Here is a 24329-nt window from a genome sequence, read left to right on the forward strand (position 1 = left end):
TCCCCAAAATAAATAAAAATAAGGAAACCTAACAAATGTCCACCACGCACATAATTTAATCCTGTATTTTAAATGAATATGCTATCAAGAAAGATCAAAATAACTTGAATTCATAATGTAAATAAGAAAAATTCATATGATGTAATTCTTCTTTTAGGTTGGCTAAGTTACACTTATCCTTTAAATGGAAATGATGTTAAAACAAAGAGCAGATACAATCTACATATTATATTTGTCAAATACCTAGATGCACAAGTGCTGATATATCAAAAGACAAACAGAAACTTGGATTGGGTAATGAGGGTTGCCAAAGGAGAGAATTCCTTTTTGCTAGAAGCACATAGTCTCATTTTGATTTTTATATCTAATGATAATCCAGGAAGAAAACTCAAAAATTCATTTCCAATTCTCAAATGGTTCAGAAAACAATACGTATGTTTATGTGTGTATATATATGCAAGTAAGTGTGTGTGTGTGTGTGTGTGTGTAGAGTGTGCGCACAAACTGTTATTAGAAAATCAGAATGAAGTGTACAGGATAATTCTTTGTACTATTCTTGCTTTTTTTTTCCCTTATAAGTTTGCAATTATTTCAAAACAAAAATTTAGAATCAAACTTTCATGCTGTTAAAACCTCCTTGAATCATGTAGCTTTTTGTCTTCTGTATCTTCAGGAGCCTTGAGCATGCCAAGTTTATAAGCCCTAATGTAAAGTAGTATTTGTTTTCTGGTCCTGAACTCATCTCTTCCACGTACATCAGGTAGGACTGGCTCTGCTGTAGCCTATAATTCACAAAACATTCATTTGCTCTAAGCAGTACTCAACGTGTTTCTCTGCATACTGCCCCCCCACACCGTTTGCCTTCCTAGAAGATGGTGTGGGCCTCTTCACCCTCAAAAGTGGTTCTATTGACGCTTAAGGATATTTCATTGTCCACAGCACTAAGTGGGGGTTACTGCGAATTGCTGGGACAAGACAATTACCCCCGTTTACTGTTTCATAGATACAGCTACTTCTTGCAGGGAAAGGGAGAGAAAACAGAAAAGGTAACCCAGCACCACGGACAGCTTTCCTAATATTCACTACGTTTTTATTGAGTCAATACTTATCTGTTGAGTTCTGAGTCTTTGGGGAGATTTTAAATGTAATCCTTAGATTCCAGAGAAAAACTGGTGAAAGCAGTTAGAACCAGAGCTCAGTCGTCAGACTCTGAGCTCAGCACACTTTCCATTATATGACACTAAGCATTTCTGATTCAGCACAGAGTAGGACACAAAATCCTTTCAATTCCACAAACCCTTTTTCCTGAACAATTCCAGCTCCTCTGACCTCCTCCAGAGTATCCTTCCACTGCCCATTATAAAATTTCAAGACTGGTTCTAGAATCATTTTATCCAAGAAGTTTTTCTTTTCCCAACTTTAAAATGTCATTTTCTTTAAAATCTCGTAAATGTCTTCTGCATAGAAATTATTTTCCTTTTATTTCACTTGCCAGTAAATCCTTTAGGAATTCTCTCTGAAAAGAAGCCTAATTCATCATTTGGTTGCTTTAATCACCATCACTTGTTTAAAAGTCTTATTAGTATGTAAACTCGTTCTAATGCAGTGCTCCAAAATACCTCTAAAAAATTCGCAATAGACTAAACTTAGAGCAATCCATAATTAGATTTTTTTAATAGGACTTCTTACCAGCAGCTTTTTTTCATTATCTAGCTCCGTGTGTTTGACCTCAGCCAGCCGTTGATGGGGCTGAAGTGGTGGTGAGGGTTTGGTAAAAGAAGAGGAAGCTCACCCTGCAGAGGGGAGGGGGAAAGCAGTGTTGGTTCTTCCTTTAAAAGTGTGGTTCCCCCAACCCGCATCATCATCATCCCCTGGGAACTTGTTAGAAATGCAAATTTTAGGGCCCTACTCCAGGCCTGCTGGTTCAAGCCATGCAGGTGATTTGAATACGTGCCTAAGTGTAAAAGACTCGGTTATTCAGATGTGGTGTTTACTGTATTACAGACGGAGGTCTAACTTTAGAAACAGCTAGTTGAAAATAAATGCCTTGACTGGCTCTAGTGACCCCCCAGGAACATAACTCACTTACATGTATGTTCTCCTCATTTATCATTGATGGGTATATTGGGGAGTTTTTTACTCCAAAGAGCTGACAGTCTGATATTAGACTTGCTAATGAGCAGCAGCCATGCTCTCCTGCGGCTTGTCACTCAGTGCAGGCAAGAAATAGCACACGCAGCAGAGACGAGCTTAGCAGTCAAACTTCTTCCACAGTCTGCTCTCAGGAAATAAGCAAGAGGAGGGTCCAGAGGTGTCAGTTGACACTGACGATGACGTATTTACTTCCTACACAAAAGAGCCAAGGCAGAAAGACAAATAGAAGCTAACTTCTGCAAGTAGAAGCTGGATGGAAAGGGGGATGCTGACAGCTGCCTTGGCAGACTCCAACTCCAGCACCATGAACGGGTCCTTTGCTCACCTCCACTTTGCCGGTGGGTACCTGCCCTCTGACTCCAAGGACTGGAGGACCATAGTCCCAGCTCTCTTGGTGGCTGTCTGCCTGGTGGGCTTCGTGGGGAATCTGTGCGTGATTGGCATCCTCCTCCACAGTGCTTGGAAAGGAAAGCCATCCATGATCCACTCCCTGATTCTGAATCTCAGCCTGGCTGATCTCTCTCTCCTGATGTTTTCTGCACCTGTCCGAGCTACAGCATACTCCAAAGGGGTTTGGGATCTAGGCTGGTTTGTCTGCAAGTCCTCTGACTGGTTCATCCACACGTGCATGGCAGCCAAGAGCCTGACCATCGTTGCAGTGGCCAAAGTATGCTTCATGTATGCATGTGACCCAGCCAAGCAAGAAAATATCCACAACTGCACCACCTGGTCAGTGCTGGCAGCCATCTGGGCCGTGGCTAGCCTGCTACCCCTGCCAGAATGGTTCTTTAGCACCACCAGGCATCACGCAGGTGTGGAAATGTGCCTCATGGATGTACCCGCTATGGCCGAAGAGTTCATGTCAATGTTTGGTAAGCTCTACCCTCTCCTGGTATTTTGCCTTCCGTTACTCTTTGCCGGCTTTTATTTCTGGAGAGCTTATGGCCAATGTCAGAAACGAGGAACTAAGACTCAAAATCTTAGAAGCCAGATGCACTCAAAGCAACTCACAGTGATGTTGCTGAGCATTGCCATCACCTCCACTATTCTGTGGCTCCCTGAATGGATAGCGTGGCTGTGGATGTGGCATCTGAAGGCCGGAGGCCCGGCCCCACCGCAAGGTTTTATAGCCCTGTCTCAAGTCCTAATGTTTTCCATCTCTTCAGCAAATCCTCTCATTTTTCTAGTGATGTCAGAGGAGTCCAAGGAAGGCTTAAAAGGCTCATGGAAATGGATAACCAAAAAACATCCAACTGCTTCAGAGTCTCAGGAAACACCCGCTGGTAACTCACAGGTCCTTCCTGACAATGTTCCATCTCCAGAATCCCCATCATCCATACCAGAGAAAGAGAAAACTGGCTCTCCCTCATCCAGCAAAGAGAAAGCTGAGAAGGCAGAGATTCCCATCCTCCCTGATGTAGAGCAGTTTTGGCATGAGAGAGACACAGTCCCTTGTGTACAGGACAATGACCCTATCCCCTGGGAACACGAAGAGACAGGAGATGGTGATAAATAGTTTCAAAGCAAAACGAATTGCGATTACTGTTATTTATTTGTAATGCTGCTTATCAATATTGTTGACTTTGCCATATGAAACATAATAAAATTACCATTAGGAATTACAAAAAGGCTTCACAGTCTGCATTTCCAAAATGTGCAATTTGGTAAGTAGGACACCGTATTAGAATAACTATGTTATAACCTGGTTATCCAAAGAATTAACTGTGTTGTTTGAAGATGCTTCTGTCACAAGTGATTAGAAAGGCCAGCTGTTTTGTCACTTGTCCACAATGGCTGTTTTACTGGGTAGTCCTTAGGACCAGCCGTGTACTGGCTGGAGTGGAGCTTATCTGTCAAAGGTTCAATCTCTTTACGTTTAGTTTCTTCCTGAACCTGCTAACTCTAACTTCGCCTATCAAACCTTATTGCACATAACCAGAGCTCAAAATACTTCTACTTGAGATTTTTAACACATAAATTTTAATGTTATCTTCATTTGCTTAAGAAATGTTCATTTACTTGATGAAAATCCATACAGAATTTCCATGACTGAAGGTTGAAGAATAAGGAACATCACCTTATTCCAATTCTGGGCTAATTTCAAACCATGGTTTATTTTGGCTAAGTTTAAGTAAATTCAGACTTTGCCTTATACTAAAATCTGCTTCATTGATCTTTTTAAAGCACCTTTGTGAGTCTTCAGTTTCTAAGTCTGGGGATTTTAGCAGCCTATCATGATATTCTATATTCTGATTTTGAGAAAGAACTTAAAAACCACCCTTAATTCTCCTCCCAATTAACTCCTCTTCCAAAGAGTAGCAGGAGACAATCTTCTACAAGCTGAAATCAATGTTTCTCCCCAAATCTTCTTTCTCTCAAGATAAACTATAAGCTATGTTATTGTTAACCATACCATTATGGTTAATGATAAAGGTATTAATTGGTGAATGTAACCCTCAAATATAAAGATGGTGATTTTTTTGTTAAATGAGCATTAAACATAGCTCTAACATTGAACATGAACCTTGCCCAACTTTTAAAATACCTCAGGGTTTTTAAGTTACAAAGACTATCAAGAGTAACCCAAGGCGGGTGGGGGGGGGGGAGTGGGGAAAAAGAGAGAGAGGAAGAAAGGGAGGGAGGAAGAGAGAAAGAGAGTTAGCATGGAAAAGAGAAAATTCAATGGACCCAAGACAGAGAATCTGGCTAACAGAAAAAGTGATAAAATTTTGTATTCCAAAATGTATTACCAGTATAATTTGAATAACAAGCAGTAACTGTTCAATTTACAGCATGGTAAAGCATACCCAATAAAACGATGAGGATAACATTTCTTCCCCTATTAAATAAAGACATTTATCCATGATTCTTGGTTACTCTAATGGAATTCTGGGATATTTTCACTGAGTGGTTCTCTCTGAAAAACAAAAACAAAAACAAAAACTGCACTTAGGGCAAGCAGTGGAGAAAATATAAAAATATGCTGTGGATGAAATTTTTTTTAATGTACAGTCTGTGGGGTTTTTGGTTTGTTCTTTATAAATGGTCATGGTTTGCTATTTTAACACAGAAGGTTAAGGCTTTTTGCCTTGGTTCATAACATATTTCATTTTAAGGCTCACAAGAGCACAGTTAACCCAAGTACCTAAAATACTGTCTTGTTAGACCATAGTTATATAATTGGATTACCTTTAAAACTGGATGAACTATTTGAATTAAATATTTTTATGTTCATTATCTTTAGTAAATGTAGGATGTAAGCTTTCACTGTGTGACATTTTAACTTGTAAACAAATAAAAACAATTATGTTTTACTTCAGATAGTTTTGGAGACTTAAAGCTGTCTTTGTCTTGAATGCTGCTTTTGAAATCATCATTGCACAAGGGGGCTTTACAGGGAGGTCAGACCTTAACACTTGCACAGGTATCAGAGCGCAACAAACCATGTATTTTTAGAGCTTGCTGATAAGCTCCACATCAAAATGAAGATACTGAAACACAATGTAATTACAATGACCCTGTCATTAAGAACCTAATGGGGGGCAGGGGGCAGGGGGATAAATGGGGGGCAGGAGCTTGGGATTAATATACACACACTACTGTATATAAAACAGATGAACAAGGGCCTACTGTATAGCACAGGAAACTATACTATCTTGTAATAACCTATAAGGGAAAAGAACCTGAAAAAGTATATACATATGTATAACTGAATCACTCTGCTGTAACCTGAAACTAACATGACACAGTAAATCAACTATGCTTCAATTAAAAAAAAAAAAACCTAATATACAAAGTCCTCGCTCCCTTTAAGAAATCTGCATAGGAAAGTTTGATTTACACCTTACGTGAAACATTAATCCCAAATACTTTACAGCAAAAGTAGGAAATTAAAATAGGTATCACCAAACCATTTTCTTCACACTTTTCTATGGTGAGAAATGGAACATAGTGAGTAGGCAAATATTATTATGTGGAATTCAGAATAACAAAATAAAGCATTCTAGAAACCTCCACCTTTGTAGGACAGTCCTATTCTATAATAGTTGTGTTCCTTTGGGCACACATTTTGTTTCACTTCTGACAAGCTTCAAAATCACTCAATGGATTTTTAAAAAATCCTGCTAATTACCAATTTTATAGGTTAGACTTTAGTCAGATAACCCACTCCAGGTTTCTACATATAGAACTCACATCATTTCTGTGGCGCTTCATATATTTAAGCTAAGCACTAAGTCACAGAGATGTGACTGTACTTTTGTATGTGTGATGCATGTCTGGGTCTGTATGCATACAACATATACAAATACCGTTGTCCCTTTTTTTAGGTTTTGCTGCAATCATAGCAGGTGTGAGGTAACAGGGAAAACAATTTATCCTGTTAACATATATTTTTCTTAAACATTTTGTTTATGTGGTAACTCAAACTAGAAATCTATGAAGAAATGAAAGAGAGGGATCTTTTTAAACTGGGGAAGTAAAGCTAGAAAGAGCGATTGGGAATCAAAGGTAAGTTTCACGGTATGATGTGCATGACACATTGAAAGGAGTCCAAAAAGGCATTCATCATCAATATGTTAATATAAAAGACAAAAACAAGAAAACAGACAGACAAAAACCAGCATCTTCTTGCTATGAAGCAATAAGATACTGCTAAGAGACTGAGCACCAGAATGGTTCTTCACAAATTCCTTCCCTTTTATGATGCAGGTAATTTATTATATTCAAGCCTTTTAAAATGATGCGATATTCAAAATTTAAACTTTCTTTGTGCCAAATTAAGAACAGGCTTAAAAGAAGTATTTATAAATTACATAACAATAATCATATACAATCCACGTATATAAAAAGGGTTGGTTTATTGTAGTTCAAATACATAAACTGAACATTCAAACATCTTAAAATTAAACTTTAGAAACAAAAATTTAACATTCAAATAGGAGTACAGTTTACAGGGAACACCCAAGAAAGGTAATTTGTTGTCTAATCCAGAATATTGATAAAGATCACTTAATGGTGAATAAAATGTTTTTAACCAGCAGTCCTAGTCTGGTCAACATGTTAGTTACGACCGTGGTTCCATACCTGAGAAGAAATTACTAAATAAATCTTCTCTTAGGCTAAACAACAAGACTTGGCCTATAATTCAAAGGGGATAATCAAAGCACATAAGTGAACAAATAAAACTAAAGTGTTCTTTAGAGACAAAGGTAAAAGTATGTCCATTATAATAATCTTAGCCTCTGGAAGATAAGAATTCAATTTTCAGTGTTTTGTCTTTTACCCGCTTTAAAAAACAAAATCAAAACAAAACAAACCCCAACTTAGGTTCTTCTGGAGTCTGTGGTATCTGCATCTTGCAAGTTCAAACCACAAATGCTCTTACGTCTTGCATGTATTGTAACACTGCTAGAAAGAACGTCACCAAAAGTCACTGACTTCCACACCTCATAAAAGGATAATTTTTTAGCTTCAAGATTTTAGATTTACTAGAGACAGCCTATATTTGAGTATGCAAGTCAGTCATGCCACACAAAGAAAAGCATAAATATTTCCAAAGTGTTCTCTGTTCAGAAACTGTTCACGGATGCTTCTCCTTCTGTTCATCAGATGGTTTTGCAATAGTTTGACTAATGCACATACATGTAAAAACCTGAAAATTGGCTCATGCAAGCGTTTTGAATTAACAGACACCCCTGTGGAAGAGTATTCAGAATTATTTTGTTGATCGTCTTGTGGGCTCTGATGCTGTGGGAGGTGGGGGTGGACCCCGGCGATCCAGGTCATCCACATATGCCACAATCAGTTTGCGCCTCTCCTCTGGCACACAGTCTAGTACTAGATACCGTTTGTCATTCTGCAAAATTTTTTCTACATCTTTCAGGTGCTGATCAGATTCCTGGATTAGCTTTTTGGATCTGAAATAAGAAAAGAAGTCCAAGAATTACTGACTGCTGTTCATAGGTCTTTCAGAAATGAGCTGGAAATGTCCATCTAGTTCCTAATTGTGTTTCCATTTTTTTTTTTTTTTTTAAGAAAAATTCACTGCAGTGGTCACCTTTGTAAGTCGCCTCAGCAAAGACTCCAAGGAGTGAAAGGGCCTCAGAAGCTGAATTACCCTCCCACCCCTACTGGTGGTCCCTCCAGATCAGGGCTGAGGGTGGGTGGGTAAATCTTGCCCGTGCTGTACCTGTTCTGTGGATGAACAGAGGACTTCAGTCTGCGGGGCTGCCAATCCCAGCATCTTTCACAAGCTTTCACTTTCACATCTTTCACTAAATTAACTATAAAAATGTAGAAAGAAGTCTTACTTCACATCTAATTTAAAAGCCCAAGCTGATGCAAAACATTAAGGATCCTGACCAAAAAATCCAATCACAAAATACCTAAAAACCACACCCTCAGCACTATCTATCCTCCCGTGCACATACCCTTCATTAAGATGTTTCAAATTTTTCTCTTAAAAGAAGAAAAGCTGGAGCATGAAACAAAAATGGTTTCCTGCATACTGATTGCTAAGCAATGTAAAATTGTTCTCCCGATGACAACTTGCTGGGGGTGGGGAACTACTGGGTATGTTACAGAGAAAATTTGTTTTAAAGCTCTGATTTTGTAATTTAAAATTTTAATTTCAAAGTATCCAGCAAACTGCTTTCCTCTGAGAAAAAAATGTTTTTACTGAGCTCATATAAGATGATTTCAAGCTTTAGAATGAACACTGTATAGTCTTCAGAGGAAGCAAAGATAATTGATAGTGAAAGATTTTTTTTTTTAGTCTCTTCATGAAATACAATTCTTATATATTTGGAAATACTTCTAAAAAAGCAGTGAAGTGAAAACAAAAGTATGTTTAAAAACTGGATGGGTGGGTAACACAAAATAAGAATTAACATCTGGGCCCTTTCTTTGAAAAAAAAGAGAAAAAGAAAGAAAAAAGGTAAGGGTAGATATGGGCTGTATTCAATCTTTGATAAAGTTGCCTTCTTCTTATTCCTAAAAATTAATAATGTCAACATGTGTGTGAATGCAAAGTATGCTTTGGCCATCAGAGTAAGGACTAGTAAAGACAATGACTGCTGATATGAAACATTTCATTGCACACACCTATATGTTATAAATTTGGTCTCTTTCAAAAGCGTCCTGAAGTCAGCTTTGGCTGTGATGTATTTGTCTCTGATGTATTCTTCAAACTCTCTTTGTTTTTTCTGCAAAAAGACAGTAAGATTAGGGGGGAAAATTCTACTAATTCCAAAATTAGTATCAATTATTTATTAAACAAGCAACCTGTAAGTCACGACATAAAATAATTCAAAAGAAAAAGGCAATAAGGTACATTTTATCCATGTAACATTCATTAAAAAGGAAAATCTGCAGCGTACATTTTTAAGGGAAAAAGCAAGAATGACAAACCATGTATTAGTAGTAGCTAAAACTTCAGGGATTGCTATGTGCTACACTGTGCTGAGGGTTTTATAAGATATCTCCTTTACCCTTCATAACAACCTCAAGGGGTACACAATCATAAAAATAAGGAAATTAAGGGTTAAATGTGCATTCCTACAGACTGTATTTATATCTTTAAGCACAAAAATAATGTGGCATAGTTTATAAGATAATGCTCAGAACTTTAAAGTTCAACTGAGCGTTTAGCTCAGTAAGGGAGCTTGGTAAGGGAATAGCAAAGATAAGTATAAACTCTGAGCTTTAAAAAAAAAAAAAAAAAAAAGACCTTATTATCAATTCTAAAAATCAGAAAAGTTAGAGACTGAGACTGGATCTCTCAGCTATCCGTCTACCACTCTTTTCCAACCACGTATATTTTGCGGTCCACACATCTAAAATTCCACCTAATGGAGTAGGAGGGGGAAGACTATTAGATCATGGGCTTTTTGGACTCTAGACCTAGAGAAACCAACCAGGACAGAATGATGGGAAGAAGGAACATATGAAGGCTGAGGGACAAAATGGACTGGAATAAGCTGGAATAAGCTACACTTTCCTTGACATCATTCACTATTTCAGACCCTTGGTGAGTTCTTCTCCTACACAGGAGCCAAAGTGCACCAGAAGAGAGCTCACCTTCTGCAAACCTCACACATCTGAGGTTCCCCTACTCCAAAGTTTCTGGAGCATACAAGAACTAGAGATCATGTCATGTTTTTCTGCTAGCGTGGCTGTAAGAGTCAAGCACTTTGATAGCCTGGTACCAACTGCCAGGCTGAATAATATCTATCTAGTGGGACCTGACTACACAATAAATAAAAACTATAGCTTCATTAGTCTCTTAGAAGATCCCAAAACACAGGTTTAACCCCAAGGATTAAATTTTTAAAGTTCCTCTTGTGCTATCTTGTTAATATACTGTACAAGAAAATATAAACTTGAAATTCAGATGTATGTCTCATACACTTAAAAGTTATTCACTTAAAACCATCAGCTTCATTTCAGTCAAGATACTAGTGCTGCTGATTAAGCACCCAATTAATATTTATAAACTGAAAGTAAATCTCAGACAAAATTTTCTTACCCTGTCACTGGAGGAGAACTTAATGCACCGAGGATCTTCCTTAATGATTTTTTTTACTTCTTTCCACGTGGATGTTAAGGTAATCTTTGAAAGACAAGTGAATAAAAAACATAAATAGAACTCACATTTATCGAGGGGATCAAACTGCAGCACATATAGTACATAATATTACACTGACCTGCAACCTCTTGTAATGCCCAGGCATAACTGGACTAAGTTAGGGACAGGGAAGCAGCTTTAATGCAATTTCTTTTTGTTGGCTTGCCAAGAGAGTTATGTTCATGGCCATGCTTTCAAGGTGACCTAAGACAATCACCTGCAAACCCTGTATCTCCATGGGCAACATCGTAACTTCTGAAGAAACCATCACCAAAGAGAGATCAGATAAATAGGAGCAAAACCTGAACAGAGGGTACAAACTGCCAAACAAGAGGGCCACGGTACCAAATTGAAAATGGAGCAAAAGAAGGAATCTATTAACTCTATCATCAGGAAGCATCAATGATCACACACAGCTAAGGACATATGGAATTACTAAGGGAGCAGATACGAACTTAATAACTGCAAAAGGAAGTAACTTCTAAACAGTGGAAGTACCATCAACATTTTACTTAAGTAAATGAACAAAAAAATCAGAGAAGAAAGTGTCATAAAACCCATGAACTCCAGTAATGGGTCTAAAGAGAATGACATTAAAAGTCATATCAATGTTTTACTTTGGGAATTATTAACAAAGATTCATCTAGATTAAAGTAGAAAAGTAAGAGCCGCTTACTGCAGAAGTTTCATCCAAAAGTTGCCTAAAGTGCTCCCTCTTCTTTTTGGTAAGTGCTTCAATGTGTTCATTAAAAAGCTTCTCTTTCTCCTCTCTTTCCAACAAGGATCCAGATTCCCAGCGGTGATCTTTCCTAAGAGTCCTCCGAGTATCAGACCAGGACACATCTGAAGAACGTACCTGAAAACAGAGAATGGTATCTATCACCAAACAGACTTACCTTTTCATTATTTCATCAATAAAAGACTCATTTATTTGGTTTAGGAACAATACACTTAATAAAAGAAGTTTCTGATGACTCCATCTTAGTCAAGCAGTCACTGAAAATCTACTTCTTTAAGCCAGAAATCTCACCTCCCAGAGCTCACCTAAGTTATGTAGTATGGGTTTAGAGGTGGCAAGGATGAAGAGAAGCTATCTCCCATCAACCATGGTCCCTAAGAACTTTAAGTACCTAGGTACTCTACTGAACATCTTACCAACTTCTGGTAGTAGTAGAAATGGATATAAATAAAAGAGGAAATATACCATCTCACAGCACAAGCAGCTCACCAGATAAAAAATTTTTTTCTTGAGCTCAATTTGGGACTTAACTACATATTGGAAGTGACACTTTCACACACAAGCAGGAATTAACTTCATTAACAAGATAACAGGTCTGGCTGGTTCAGCAACCAGCAGAAAGGTATGCTGCATGGATGGTAATGGCATTACAAGTTAAGTCACAATGCTGCCAATGCTACGAAATATGGGATGCTGAAAAGACAGAAAAGTAAGAAAGAAGAAAAATATAGAAACATTTATTTAACCAACATTTATCAAGCACCTAAGAACATGTCAGGTGAACACTGAACTTGGCACTGGGAATACTAAATAAATAACACAGTTATGTCTTCCTTCAAAGGGCTTACTTTTTGTAGGGAAGATAGGCATATAAGCAAAGAACTGCACTAACATGTAATAAGTGCTGCAAAGGTATATGCTGAGCACAAGTTTGGTAAATGGCAACAGTGAGATCAAATCTGCCCAGATGGGTCAGGATCAGCCTTACAGAGAGATACTTGAGTGTGCTCCTCAAGAATGACAAAGTTTGCCACTGTGGTGGGAAATTTAAAAGCATTATAGGTGAAGGGATTGGCATGTGTAATGGTAGCATTCATTAAACTAAGTATGGTTCATTAAAGGTAAGTTCAGCAAAGCTACAGCTTAGGGGGCAAGAGAGGAAACCAAAGAGGATAAGGTAATATGAAGGTAGGGAGTCAAGGAATGAACAGTTTTTTATATTATGCTAAGGAGACTGAATTTGAAATGTAGCTAACTTCCAGAAGTAGGGAGGACCTTTACCTTCTTCAAGTAACAGGGAGAGTGACAAAAGCATCAGATTTGCTTTTTACAAAGACTTCTGTGATTGCAATACAGAGGATGAATTTGGGGGAAGCAGAGGCAGAGAGAGAAAACAAGAAACTGTAATTGTCCAGAGAATGGAAAAAAGTCATTGAAAACAGATCAGCAGAAGCAAGGGAAGAAATCAGAAGAAGCAACAGGAGTGATGAGAAGAGCCTTGTTGAAAGAAAGAAAAGAAACAGTAGGAGAGACAAGTGACAAAGAGAAGAGGAAAAAACAAATAGAACAGCAGAGTGGTCTGGGGGCATTTGGTGTAGGGAGAAAAAACCCTACCTACCTCAACAACCCTGGATAATACAGGAGGATTTTTAAAAAAAATCCCAGGGGTCAGGACACCTCCAGTCCTACATTCCATACCGTCTACATGTACAATAACTGATCATCACAATGATGACCCAAATCATCAAAAGATGAACTTATGTTCAGCACACTTTATTACTATGACATGCAAGTGTGTGATGATTTAAGATGACTTCATCAAGGATAATTTTTTAAAAAGCTTTGAGACTAAAAGATCATGAATTTTTATACAAAACATCAAACCTCTGAAAATTTTAAATAACTAGGGTTTTCCTATTCTAATGATGTTAATACCAAGTACTCAATTTTAGAATACTTTATAGGTAACTTACTAAATTATATCTGAGTCAATTTAAAGAATATTAAAATGTCCACTAATGAGGTAATGTAATAGATTTCTAATATCCAGTACTCCAGAGAAAAAAGCAAAAGAGTAATACCATATCAGACAGAAGAGCCTTGAAATTCTGGATAGCTTCTTCTCGTTTGTGCTGTTCTCTCTCTCGATCTATTTCTTTTGTTTGTTCTGAACGAGCCTTCTGCACCTCTCTTTCTCGTTCTCGAAGGCTTGCCTCAATGCGGGCTTGCCTTTCAAGCTCCTTTTCTTTTTCTGAGTCTAAATTCTGTAAAAGTGAAATTACATTAACCTTCTTACTAACTCCATCAAAATATGCCTCCACAGAATAACTAGTTTGCCAAATACAAAATTTCAAACCTAGTTTTTAACCAATATACCTAAACACTCATTTCAAAGTCAACTACTAGAGAGTCTATTAGGAATACCAACAAGAAAAATTCTAAACCCAAAACAGTAGCAAATGCCTTTATACTGCAATTAAGAATTTTACTATTCCATGGTTACTATATGAATAAACACAATGCTTACCTTGGCTATTTTTTCAATGTACTGTTTGAAAAGGTCTTCTCTCATTGATGAACTATCCACTGCTTTGTAACGTGGATCACTTTCTACTTTGTCTTTTACTTTGCTCCATCGAGACTGACTGTCCAAGTGATGATTAGATAATAGTTCAAAGAAATCTGATTTTATCTGTATTTCAAAACAGGTGTGAGGTGGGAAGAAAACAATATGCCATAAGAAATTCCTCATATATAAATGTTTACAATTAGAAAAAAAGTTCACTTACCTTAAAGATGAGAATAACTTTTTTTAATGCAGTTAGAGCAGAATTTTAGTAAAAAAGAAAATCAGAATTGCTCTTTTACGAGAAATATAAAAATCAATACACATATAGGCTCTCATTTAAAATCTACCAAATTCAAAATAAATCATATTCTTCAATGAAATTATTCAAATATAGAAACAACTTTTTTAGGTTGTTTATAACTTTTGATCTCAGAACTGCCATGTTTTTATGAAGAATATGAATTTGCCATTAGATTCAGGCTTATGAACTAATGGCAAAAATACTTCAACATCAAGATAGCAAGAATATTTTAAAAAGCAGATGAATAAAACTGTTTGTTAAAACTAATAGGGGAATTTAGAAACAGTTGAGCACAAAGAGCAAGTCTTATTCATTACAAATCTGAAACTATACTGTCAAATGTGTAAAAACAAACAAAAATAGAGTAAACTTTTATATTTTGGTTTTAAAAAAGAGCAATGTTTTTACCTTTATATGAAAGAAATTTATAGAATTTCTATGGTCATAATTAGTCATTTCTAAAAAAAAACACTACATTCAGATTTCCTGTGCTCTTTAGCCATTAAACATGTATGCCTTCACCAGAATATAAGTGCCAATGAAATTAACGTTCTTAACAAATCAAGTACCAAGTTAGTAACATTATACTAAAGGTATTAAATATTAACCTTTTAGTGTCAACATATATAATACTTAGAACATCTCTTCCAAATTGTTAAAACTGGAAAAATTTGTTAGAATTGTTAAAAATTTTACCTTTTTAATGAGAAGAAAAAAATGCACTTTAATGCACTTTGAGGACCTCTTCTAAAATTCAGTCTCATTTAAATTATTATGTACTGCTACCAGGGAAGACATCCGAGGTAGCTAAAGTCATTTCAACAGAGGATTCTGACCAGGTCAAGAACCTCTCCTCCCCATAGGAATTAAACATGCTGCCTTCCTACCTGACCAAGGGAATGAGAAATTAGAAATGGAATCAGAATTTTTGTGTAGGCACAAAATAAATGAATCATTCCTTCTGCCTATTCCAACCCTCTCACTTCTCGCTGTAACCTCATTTCTCCTACTAGAGGATTAAAAGGGAGGTAGATGTCCTTTCTAGAAAACACTTGTAAGGTTATAAAAAACAGAGCTTCTGCATTAGAGAACTTTTTAAAAGATGAGCTATTCAGCTGTGGATTTCTCCACTCACCTAACTTGGCTCTTGACTGTTAGGATTAATGAGAAATAACTCATAAGCCCAATATTTCTAGATGGCAATAAAGAAACTACTTGAGGTAGCGATGTAACATAACTTTTCTGTTCATCTGTTTAACTTTGTATCTGATACAAGGAACACCAAATTTCCAGATGCATGGGATAGCTAGAAGGCAAAATTTACGTTAAATAAAACATGTAAGCTGCATCAAATAGGAATCTTTCTAAGCCATAAGAATTTACATTAACTTAAAAATATTTCAAACATTAGACATGAAGCCTATAAAGAATTATCATATAGTTTAAAAAACATATGATGTATAAACAAAGTGAACTTTAAATAAAATTTAACTTCTTTCACTGTGGATATTACCATGACAGGCTACAAATGGCTTACTGAAGCTGCTTTTTATATGAGAAGAATTATTTAACAACTGCATAAATGTCAATTTCCATTAGCAACAATTCAAGGTCCTACTGTCCCTATTTTCTTCTCTCCAAAAATGGAAGTACCTTACCAACTAAGCTGTTTAGTTAAAAAAGGAGAAATGTACTGAAACAAAACCTGCTCAGCAGCTAATTCAAAAGAGGGGGAAGAGAGAAAAATGCCAACTTCATAAGAGGATTAACTCCATTATATGCAACTTCAAATCTGTTGTTCCAAAAAATAAATTATTTGAAACACAATTTAATAAAAATTGGTTATAATAATAATAATAAATTACAATAAAATAAACAAAAACTAGAGGGTAGCTACTTTGGTAAACAAAATGGTCCAGTAAAACAGCTTTGGGGGCATTTTTTATAAAACTACCAGTGAAAAGCTACATGAAAATGATGATTGCACCCTTTAGCTTGAAAATGCCTACTAAAGAGAAAAAAAGGATTTCACCAAAAGTCAATGCCCTTCACAGGTTTTTGACTCAGCAAGTAATTACCTTTAAATTTTTACTGTTCAGCTATTGATTCAATTGTCTAACTGTTACAAAGACCAGTTAGGAATCTTAAGAACAAAGAAACTCCAGTATACCAGTTTACTGTTCAATTACACATAGCTAAAATGCCATTTTTAAAAAACGTACTGCCAATATACTTCACAAGAATAAATACACAGTGAAAGTCATGAAGTGGTAAAACTTCATTAACCAGATACTTCTCAAAATGTGAGTATAAAAAGTACATTTAAACCTTTATAAAGATTTCTGCTTTCATAACCTAGTGATTGATTTTGCATTCTTTAAATTGGCTGAGAAAGTTTTACTTCGGTAATTTCGTTTTTTTTCAATGTAATAGTACAAAGATAAACCTTTAATTTAGAGAATTCAAATTTTACAATCAAAAGAAAGTAAAGCTGAATATATTAAGTTCATTTAGATGTAATGTCTATTTAATTTCTTATTTTAATTAACACATCCTGGGCACAACTCTCATTACTTCATAAGGAAAAAGACTAAAAAAAAATGTAATGTACTGGAACTGTGGGAGGCTAAAGTGACTACACAGAGAGATATCAATTCTTTCCTCACTAGAGAATCCCATAATACTTTGCATAGCAGTGATTGACAGCTGTCAGACCAAACTGATTGACAGGCCACACAGCACAAAACTGTAAAGTCTATCCACTTGTTATAAAACAGAATACATAAAATAATTACCAAAAAAAGTGTTTAGAAAAAGAACATTAGTTACAAATGCAAAGAGAAAAACATTCAATTTGTTTAAAAGCAATCATACAGTATCAAACATTTATTTACTTAGTTTTCTTTAAAAAAAATAGGTTCTTACTAAAAGTCAAAAGTAGGAAACAATTCATTGACACGATTCTAATTCAACAGTCAAAATGTTTATGCAGAACTTAACCTTGCACATTTCCTCTGAGAAGCATAATCATTTACCAAAGACAGTCAACAGTGAAATAATTCTGGAAAAATCTACCTTGAAGCATAATAAATCAGATAATCAGGAAATTTCAGTTATTTCTGACAAAAGTTATTTCACCTAATACTGTTGCTATTTTCAATGAAAGAGGCTTCCTCCCAATAAGAGTGGTGTTACTTCCATAACAACATTTCTTAATAGAATCTGTAATATTTTAACTTTCTAGGATAAGAGGCAATTTAAAATGTCAAGAATGATAAAGCTTCAGAGGTTCTTTTTCTCTATTCACAAAGCACACGGGGTCACTAAGGAGAGTGGCTGCATGTTTTGATGGTTTACGCACCACTGGTGCCACCTCCCTAGCAGTCTGCCTCCTCAGTGGTGAGTTCCTCTCCACCCCCGACACCACTGTCAAATGACATTTGGAATTCATTAATCTTTAATAGCGGACCTTTAATTCTGATAAGCAATAATTCATATGTAAGCTATGTTTACTAGAAGATTAGAAAGTCACTAAAATGCTATCTTTTAGAGGGCAAAAAATACAAAGAAGCTTTTTGAAAAACTTAAATGTTACTACTTATAAAGAACCTTGAAATCTTAGCAGGCAGGCACCAGTGGATAGATAGGCCTAATAACCAGTTCTGGGCTTACTGGGCATCCTAGTATTAATAAAATTTAAAGAAAATCTATGCAGCTTAGTGACACTACTAAACTGTATGCATTATGGAAGTAAAGTGATAATATAAACAACTGTAAAAGTTAACTTAAAAAGCTAAACAATAAATGTGGGTCCTGTTATTTATGCCCATGAATGAGATTAGAAATGCAGCACCAGTTCAGTCCCTTCCCATTCACACTCCCATCAATCACACCACTGGAACTAAAACCTTCTTACCTTCTCACCTCTGGTCTTCGAATCTTCTTTCTCTTTCTTCCTTGCAGCTGCCACAAATTCATTGAACAAGGCTTCTCGATCTTTCATCTTTTCAATTGCTTTGAATCTTGAATCTTTAGCATGCTTGGCTGCAAATTCACTAAAAGTAGCTCTGTAACAAAATGGCAAGTGTGCTAACTTTGGTAGAGCTATTTCTACTTGTAGAAAGGTACAGCAGACGATACCATCTTCCCAGTAAGAATATGTGCCAACAAGACAATGAGTCCCAACATCTGCCTACAGGAAGGAGTGAAAGGGCTAAAGAGTGAAAATGTGGTGAGAGATCTGTACACTATCAGCATGATGTTAGGGGGACAGACATCTGACAGCAAAGAATTTGTGTGCTTCAAGAGACTTAAAGAGTCTATTTCCACCCTAAGATGAGGCTGAATTCTTGCTTCCAGCCATGGTGGAGTAACTCTTATTGAATTAGCTCTCCTTCCATAAGCAACTATAAATCCGGACAAAATATATGAGGCAATTGATTTCAAGCAGTGGACAACAGGTAGAGTAAGACTGAGGTAAGAAGCCCCTTGGCACTGTCCATCAGGACAATTTCCCAAAATGCAAAGAGGTAGAGTCCAAGCAGAGTACAGTGGTCCCAATGAGCTAGAAGCAGCAGAGATCAGAGTTTCGGTGCTAAAGTGGCAGAGGAATAAGCTATAGAAAGAGGGTACTACCCCAGAAGAATACCATTTCGAAATCCCTCATGAATAAGTAGATAGCCAAATCCAAGCTATAAAACAGCAGAAAGACCACTCCTGGTACCAAACTGCTACATGCTTAAGAGCAAAAAAAGAGATACCAGACACTGAGTAGTGCTGGAAAAAGAACAATATTAAGACAACAAAGCCCACAAAAGATCCACAAGGGAGACAAAGTCGGAAGTTTGACAAAACACCTTCCGCTTTCTGAGATCCATACTAACAAAGCATAAAATCAAACCTAAAATTAAAGTGACTGGCCTGTAATTGGCCTGCTAAAATAAGAATACACACTCTTGAGAGAAAGATAACAGATTCGAGTCTTTACCTATTATCCACAATTTCCAATATTCAATTAAAAATCACTAAACATACAAAGAAACATGGGATCCATACGAAAAAAAATTTTTAAGCCAATAGAAATTATCCCAGGATGCCCAGATGTTGTTTTAGATATAGACAAATCCTTTAAAACTATTACAATTATATTGGAAGAATTAAAAAATATGTTCAAAGAATTTAAAACATGATTTTAATGGATGAACAATTAGGGAGTTCCAGCAGAGATATGGAAAATTAAGGTCTATGAGGGCTAATGAATCTAAGTATTAAAAGTTTCTTCATGAATAAAAGGCATTTATAATGCTTTCATATATTTGAATATATTTCACCTTACATAGTAAGAATTCACACTTATAATAAACATTCCCATATTTAGCACGTTTTTAGAGATGAAAAATAAAGCTTACTTTCCCCTATAAAACTACTTATCTCAATTCAAAAGTAAAACACCTCCTCTTAGGTATTAACACAAAGATTAAATTACTACTTTAATTATCAAGAAAAAAATGGCTGGTTAACTTTAGAATTTAGAGTTTAAAACATCAACTGGGGCCTCCCTGGTGGCGCAATGGTTGAGAGTCCGCCTGCCGGTGCAGGGGATACGGGTTCGTGCCCCGGTCTGGGAGGATCCCATATGCCGCGGAGCGGCTGGGCCCGTGAGCCATGGCCGCTGGGCCTGCGCATCCGGAGCCTGTGCTCCGCAACGGGAGAGGCCACAACAGTGAGAGGCCCGCATACCGCAAAAAAAAAAAAAAAAACAAAAACAAAAAAAAAAAACATCAACTGAAGAATAGGTGTACTACTCACTGCTAACATTTGCTATTTTTAAGCTTTGCTAACCAAAGCCAGATTCTAACAATCTTTTTATATGCAACTGGTATTACTCAAAATATCTAACTTCATTAATTCAACATTTTTAACAAAAGGATACATTGCAAAACTGGGTATGTAACCATACATATACATACATTGGATATGTAACCATAATAAAATTATATGGTAAAATAAAAATGCATACCCCAGAAAAGGGATAATATGTAGTCCATTAAATCTATTTTCTTTTCATGATAAATTAAGTATACCTTGCTTTATAATTTTAAGACCAAAAAAAAAACAATTACTACTATGATTAAACTTTTTAAAATGTAAAATCAATGTATAAAAGTGAGAATTCAATTATTTTATATTTATTTTAGAATAGGTTAAAAAATATGTAAAATATATCTATATTTTACCAGAAGAGAGACTATAATGAAGTTTAAGCATTAGATTCCCGTAGAGATGTTTTCATATGACTCATCTTTTAACTCCAAAAATGCTATTTTATAACAGAAAAGGTAGAGAATCCTTTGCAGGAAAAAAGTGAGGTGGATAGTTGGTTGGTGGTAGGGGATGGGAAAGAGTATAGTGACTCGGAGTTGACCATAGGAGGTATACCTGAAATCTCCATTAAAAAAGAAAAAAGACATAGAAGAAACAGGCACTAAAGTTAGGTAATTCTCCCCAGCCATTCTTTCCCTTGGAATAAACTCCAGTGCTTTATATCTATGAATTGTACTGAAGAACTTTGTGCTAGTGGTCTTTTCCCAATTCAAAGTAGGTCTATGGACAGTATTTTCTCAACTTTAAGTTTTTCCTCTGTTTTCTACTACTTACTAAAATCGGTCCTAATCTCTATGCTAGTATTAAAATGCATCAATTTAGCAATACAGCACAATGCCCCAAGTGCTAAGACTCCCAGTTTCTGAAGTAACCTGCATAGTAAAGATCACTTCAACAATTCTATCTGCCCCAAAAGAGTATCAGTAGGGTACTGTGATACAGCAAGATTTAATTTGTCAAATCCACAAAAGAGAAATCTCATTGGAGTCTCAATTATTCCCAGACCCATAAAGGGTTTTTATAGATATATTTTGCTGAATCATTTGAAAATAACCTGAAGACATCATGAGACTCCATCTATAAACATTTCAGCATACATCTCCTGAGACTAAATCCTTTTTCTTCCAGAGCCACAATATCCAAGAAAATTACTGATCTCTAATATTATATAATACCAATTCATGTTCCAATTTCCTCAACTGCCTTCCAAAACGTCTTTTATAACCCAGTTGCAATTACACTGACCCATGTACTTACCCTTTTGATTAAGAAAAAGCCCAAGACCCCCTGGGAAGTCTGAAACTCTGTTAACCTCGGAAGAATATTACATTCTTTATGGTCACAAATACTCAGCTTGCTTTTATGAAATCTGTATTAATAACGCCGTTAAGTTTCTCTTCATTTTTCAAATATACACTTTTGAAAACGTGTACCAAATACACTTTTCCAAACAACAATACTCTTCCCTGTCTCCACTGACAAAAATAACTGTTTAAACAAGATAAACTTTTATAAAAAGTGCCATTTAACCCAGAGACTCCATGATTCTACCCCATAGTTTTAGAGATTTTCCATGTTCTGGTATATTCAAAGCAACTTAGTATCTCTACAAGAAAGTGATTCTCCCTGTCTTGACTATTCTGTGTAATACTGGAACCTAGTTGAAATCCCACATTCACTCAGGGAAGTTACCTAATTTGCATATATCTTACTTTCCTTATCTGTAAAATAGGTAGGATATGAGCACCTAAATCACATTGGTTGTTTTGAAGACTGAATGTGATAATATACATACACATATGCATGTACTTTAACTGCATATATGTGTAAGTTCATACATCTAAAATATCCAATAACTGATGCTATTGTTATTATAATGCTAAGCACATAAGTTTAAAATGTCTCCTTTTCTTTAGCCCTTTACATATATTCAATATATTAACAATTAAATGAAAATGTCAGACAAGACAATAATCTAGACACTTAGAAGTTTTTGAAATGAAAGGTCCTTCACCACTTCAATTTAATCAAAATAATGTTCCCACTCTGCAATTCATTATGTGTAAAACTTTAAGAAGACAGGGACAGATTTTTAATCATTTACCAGTTTCCAGAGAAGGAAACTTATTCTCAGAGGGAAGCTTTTAAAACAAAGGTATCCTTTCTTGAAAACCAATGCCTCACAGAGCACCAAGGATTCCCTCCAAAGAACGAAGATTCTTAGAAAGGCAGAAACCAATAATGAAACAAGAAGTTTTTCATGTCCAGAAGTCCAAAAGATGTGTGTGTGTCTCTGTGTGTGTGTGTGTATACACACATATATATATTCAACTGATCTAGGAGAAAATATATATATACTTTGATATTTGATAGTAATAAACCATATACCTTGGATTAAATTTTGCTTCTTCCATCATTTTTTTGAAATCTTCCTTGGCTTGCATTATTTTGTTTTTCTTTTCCCTGCGTTCTTCCTCTGCCCTGGTCTTTACATACTGATCAAATACCTATTACAAAAATAAACCAATTTGACAAGTTAGTCTTTCATATAGGTAATCTAAATACCAAAGTGTAGGATCTTTGCTTCTCTTTTTTTTGTGTGTGGTATGCAGGCCTCTCACCGCTGTGGCCCCTCCCGCTGCGGAGCACAGGCTCCAGACGCGCAGGCTCAGCGGCCACGGCCCACGGGCCCAGCCGCTCCGCGGCATGTGGGATCCTCCTGGACCGGGGCACAAACCTGCGCCCCCTGCATCAGCAGGCGGACTCCCAACCACTGCGCCACCAGGGAAGCCCCTGCTTCTCTTTAAGACATAATTATTTTCACCCAAAATGTAACCTTACTTTACACATATTCTATATATTTTTTCCCACTTAATAATGTATAGTCAAGATTAACTTTTTAAGTCACAAACCAGTAAGGACAGAGAAATGTGGAAAAAAGAAACAGCAACTCTGGAAGCTGAAAAGCACATGGAGATGTGATAAAGGATTTGGCAGACACAAGAAAGCTGACCCTAAACCAGCAGCCAAGAAAACAAAGTAACCAATTTTTTAAATTAGAGAATCCTCAAACAGCTCCAGAATTGATAGCACCAGATACCCATGAAGTGAGGATAGGGTAATGCTACAATAAAGCTTTTTAAGAAGCAGTTTAATCACTGGATCCTCCTTGCCAACTTTATGTATCTAGGGCACTGCCACTCCTGAAACTCAGTAAGGCAAGGGGTTATTCTCTAGAGCAAGGGTTAGCAAATCGCAACCTGCTGGCCAAATCTGGCCTGTTGCCTCTTTCTTTACAGCACAAGAATAGTTTTGATATTTTTATATGGTTGGGGAGAGCAACAGACAACTTCATGATACACGAAAATTAAATGAAATTTAAATTTCAGTGTCCATAAAGCTTTATTTGAACACAGTCATGCTCATTCCTTTACATAAATCTGTGGGTCTTCTCACACTACAACAGTAGAGTTACACAATCATGACAGAGACCACGTGGCCCACAAAACCTAAAATATTTATTATCTAACCCTTTATGTTAAAAATTTACTGACCCTTGCTCTAAAAGGCAAAACACTGTCTCTGGTCTGGGGGAACAGAAATTAAGAATGAGGCATACCAGATTGAGAAAACAGGGAATTAAGCAGCTACATACCACATATCAAGACACAGTTCTTTCAGAACCAATGCAGCAAGAGCAAGGAGACTAAAAGTTCTTATCTAGGATCTAACCAGCCTAAAAATTACTTGCTCTGCAGGATCGCAACAAACCAGCCTAAATCACCTTACAGCAGCGGGGTGGGGGTTCAACCTCAGCACTTTTGACATTTTGGACCAGATCATGTTCAGCAGCATCGCTGGCCAAAAGATGCCAGCAGCACTCCCTCAGTTGTGACAAACAAAAATGTCCCCTAGGGCAAAAATGCCCTGGTTGAGAACCACTGTTCTACAGTACAGCCAACAATCATGAGAGCCCACCCAGATGCTAAGAGTGCCCAAATAGCATCTTAGTGCTTTGTTCTTAATCATCAGCAGTTAGGGTCCACAAAGACATCTA

General features: G+C 36.5%; 2 protein-coding genes across 10 annotated transcripts in view; one reads left to right on the top strand and one right to left on the bottom strand.

The window, feature by feature from the left end:
• Positions 1 to 2407: 2407 nt before the first annotated feature.
• Positions 2408 to 3670, top strand: GPR151 (G protein-coupled receptor 151; the record flags this gene model as incomplete). Its single annotated transcript, XM_082622600.1, has 1 exon — positions 2408 to 3670. The coding sequence occupies one exon, from the start codon at positions 2408 to 2410 to the stop codon at positions 3668 to 3670; it is 1263 nt and encodes a 420-aa protein (XP_082478726.1).
• A 3324-nt stretch (positions 3671 to 6994) lies between these two features.
• The window catches only part of TCERG1 (transcription elongation regulator 1), a 60239-nt gene continuing 42904 nt past the window's right edge, over positions 6995 to 24329 (bottom strand). For 8 of the 9 annotated variants that reach the window (XM_082623454.1, XM_082623453.1, XM_082623452.1 and 5 more), the window contains 8 exons: positions 22661 to 22779; positions 18306 to 18456; positions 14047 to 14211; positions 13601 to 13783; positions 11457 to 11636; positions 10682 to 10765; positions 9259 to 9359; positions 6995 to 8072 (listed from right to left, as the gene is read on the bottom strand). In XM_082623454.1, the coding sequence (XP_082479580.1) occupies positions 7871 to 8072; positions 9259 to 9359; positions 10682 to 10765; positions 11457 to 11636; positions 13601 to 13783; positions 14047 to 14211; positions 18306 to 18456; positions 22661 to 22779 (1185 nt within the window). In that variant the 3' untranslated portion in view covers positions 6995 to 7870. Of the gene's footprint in view, positions 8073 to 8344; positions 8439 to 9258; positions 9360 to 10681; positions 10766 to 11456; positions 11637 to 13600; positions 13784 to 14046; positions 14212 to 18305; positions 18457 to 22660; positions 22780 to 24329 lie in introns of all 9 variants that reach the window. The other variant, XR_014294249.1, reaches the window with a different exon arrangement.

This window comes from Mesoplodon mirus (assembly GCF_964341445.2).
Source record: "Mesoplodon mirus genome assembly, chromosome: 5".
Taxonomy (NCBI): domain Eukaryota; kingdom Metazoa; phylum Chordata; class Mammalia; order Artiodactyla; family Ziphiidae; genus Mesoplodon; species Mesoplodon mirus.